This window comes from Poecilia formosa, unplaced genomic scaffold, assembly GCF_000485575.1.
Source record: "Poecilia formosa unplaced genomic scaffold, Poecilia_formosa-5.1.2 Scaffold2084, whole genome shotgun sequence".
Classification (NCBI taxonomy): domain Eukaryota; kingdom Metazoa; phylum Chordata; class Actinopteri; order Cyprinodontiformes; family Poeciliidae; genus Poecilia; species Poecilia formosa.
The window spans coordinates 1-1,202 of NW_006802023.1; the positions used below are offsets into that span (position 1 = coordinate 1).

Sequence of the window (1,202 nt, forward strand, 5' to 3'; positions counted from 1 at the left end):
TTTTTTTTTCAGCAGATCCATCAAAAAACAGCGTTCATCAGAGTCCAGCTGCATTGATCAGAGAACCAGGAGAATCAGTCCAGATAAACTGCAGTCATTCAAACACCAACTTCAACATGATCCAGTGGTACAAACAGCCTCCTGGGAAAACCAACATGACTCTCCTTGGTTACGCTCGTTATACTTCACACACTGTTGAAGATCAGTTTCAAAACTTTTACAAAGTGAACGGTAGCGGCCAGAGTCTGTCGTCTCTTGTCATTCCAAAGCTGAGGCAGTCTGAGGACAGCGCCGTGTATTTCTGTGCTGCCAGTGATGCACAGTGCTGCATGAAGCCTCAGGCTCCAACAAAAACCCTCACTGATACCAGAGGAGCCATCATTCACCTGCTGATAGCAGCAAGAGATACAGGGAAACCTCAGAGGAGGGACTGATCACCCAGCTGTGGAGCCATACCGTCCACTAGGAGGCAGTGTTTCTCAAAAAATGCTCTCAGACAGAAGCAATTATTTTCCTTCCTGTTGATAAAGAGTCGAACAATACAATTGATTACACAGAATATACACCGAGTTGTGTTCAATTTATTTGTAAATAACTCCACAAATAAGTTTGTCAATGTATTTGATATATAGATTAAAAAACAAAAAAAAAGAGGGCGCCTCTTTGGATTATCTAAACTCTCCTCAAAGCTTTGAAGCAACTTATTAAATTTAATACTCATACAGTCACATTTGTTATGATGATTAAAAGAACAAACATTTCGCTCTGTGGATTTTCTCCATCTTTGAGTTTTGTGTTTGTTCTCGCCATTCAGGACTCAAACAGTGCATTCAACCCCCTAAATATGGATTATAAAGTGTCTTCTACAATGTGCTACTTCAGATCGGCACATTATAAATGCATATCATTTTTTTTTCTTTTTTTTTTTTTTTTACGTTTTATCACACAAAGTTTCTGTAACTCTCTTAAGTTTGTGACCAAACATCTGGTTGCAGTTTGCAAACCGCCTCTTAGAAGGACAACTTTTTTTTCTAATTATTTTGGATCTGTTGTGACTCCGCCCTCCTACAGGGTGTCTACTTCTTTTGCAGATCAGATTTTTTTTTTTTTCTGAGACCAGAGGCTCTAAGCACACAGACAACAGCAGAATGATCACAGAACTGTTCATACTTTCTCTCAAAGCCGTGCTGGTTTTAGGTAAT

At 39.4% G+C, this 1,202-nt stretch overlaps 1 gene segment (V, D, J or C); it reads left to right on the forward strand.

Annotated features, from left to right (window-relative positions):
• Window positions 1–5: 5 nt before the first annotated feature.
• Window positions 6–556, forward strand: LOC107835367 (Ig kappa chain V region S211-like; the record flags this gene model as incomplete). The annotated part of the segment is given in 1 exon segment: window positions 6–556. A coding segment is annotated over 1 exon segment (429 nt), but the record flags the coding sequence as incomplete, so codon positions are not given.
• Window positions 557–1,202: the final 646 nt, after the last annotated feature.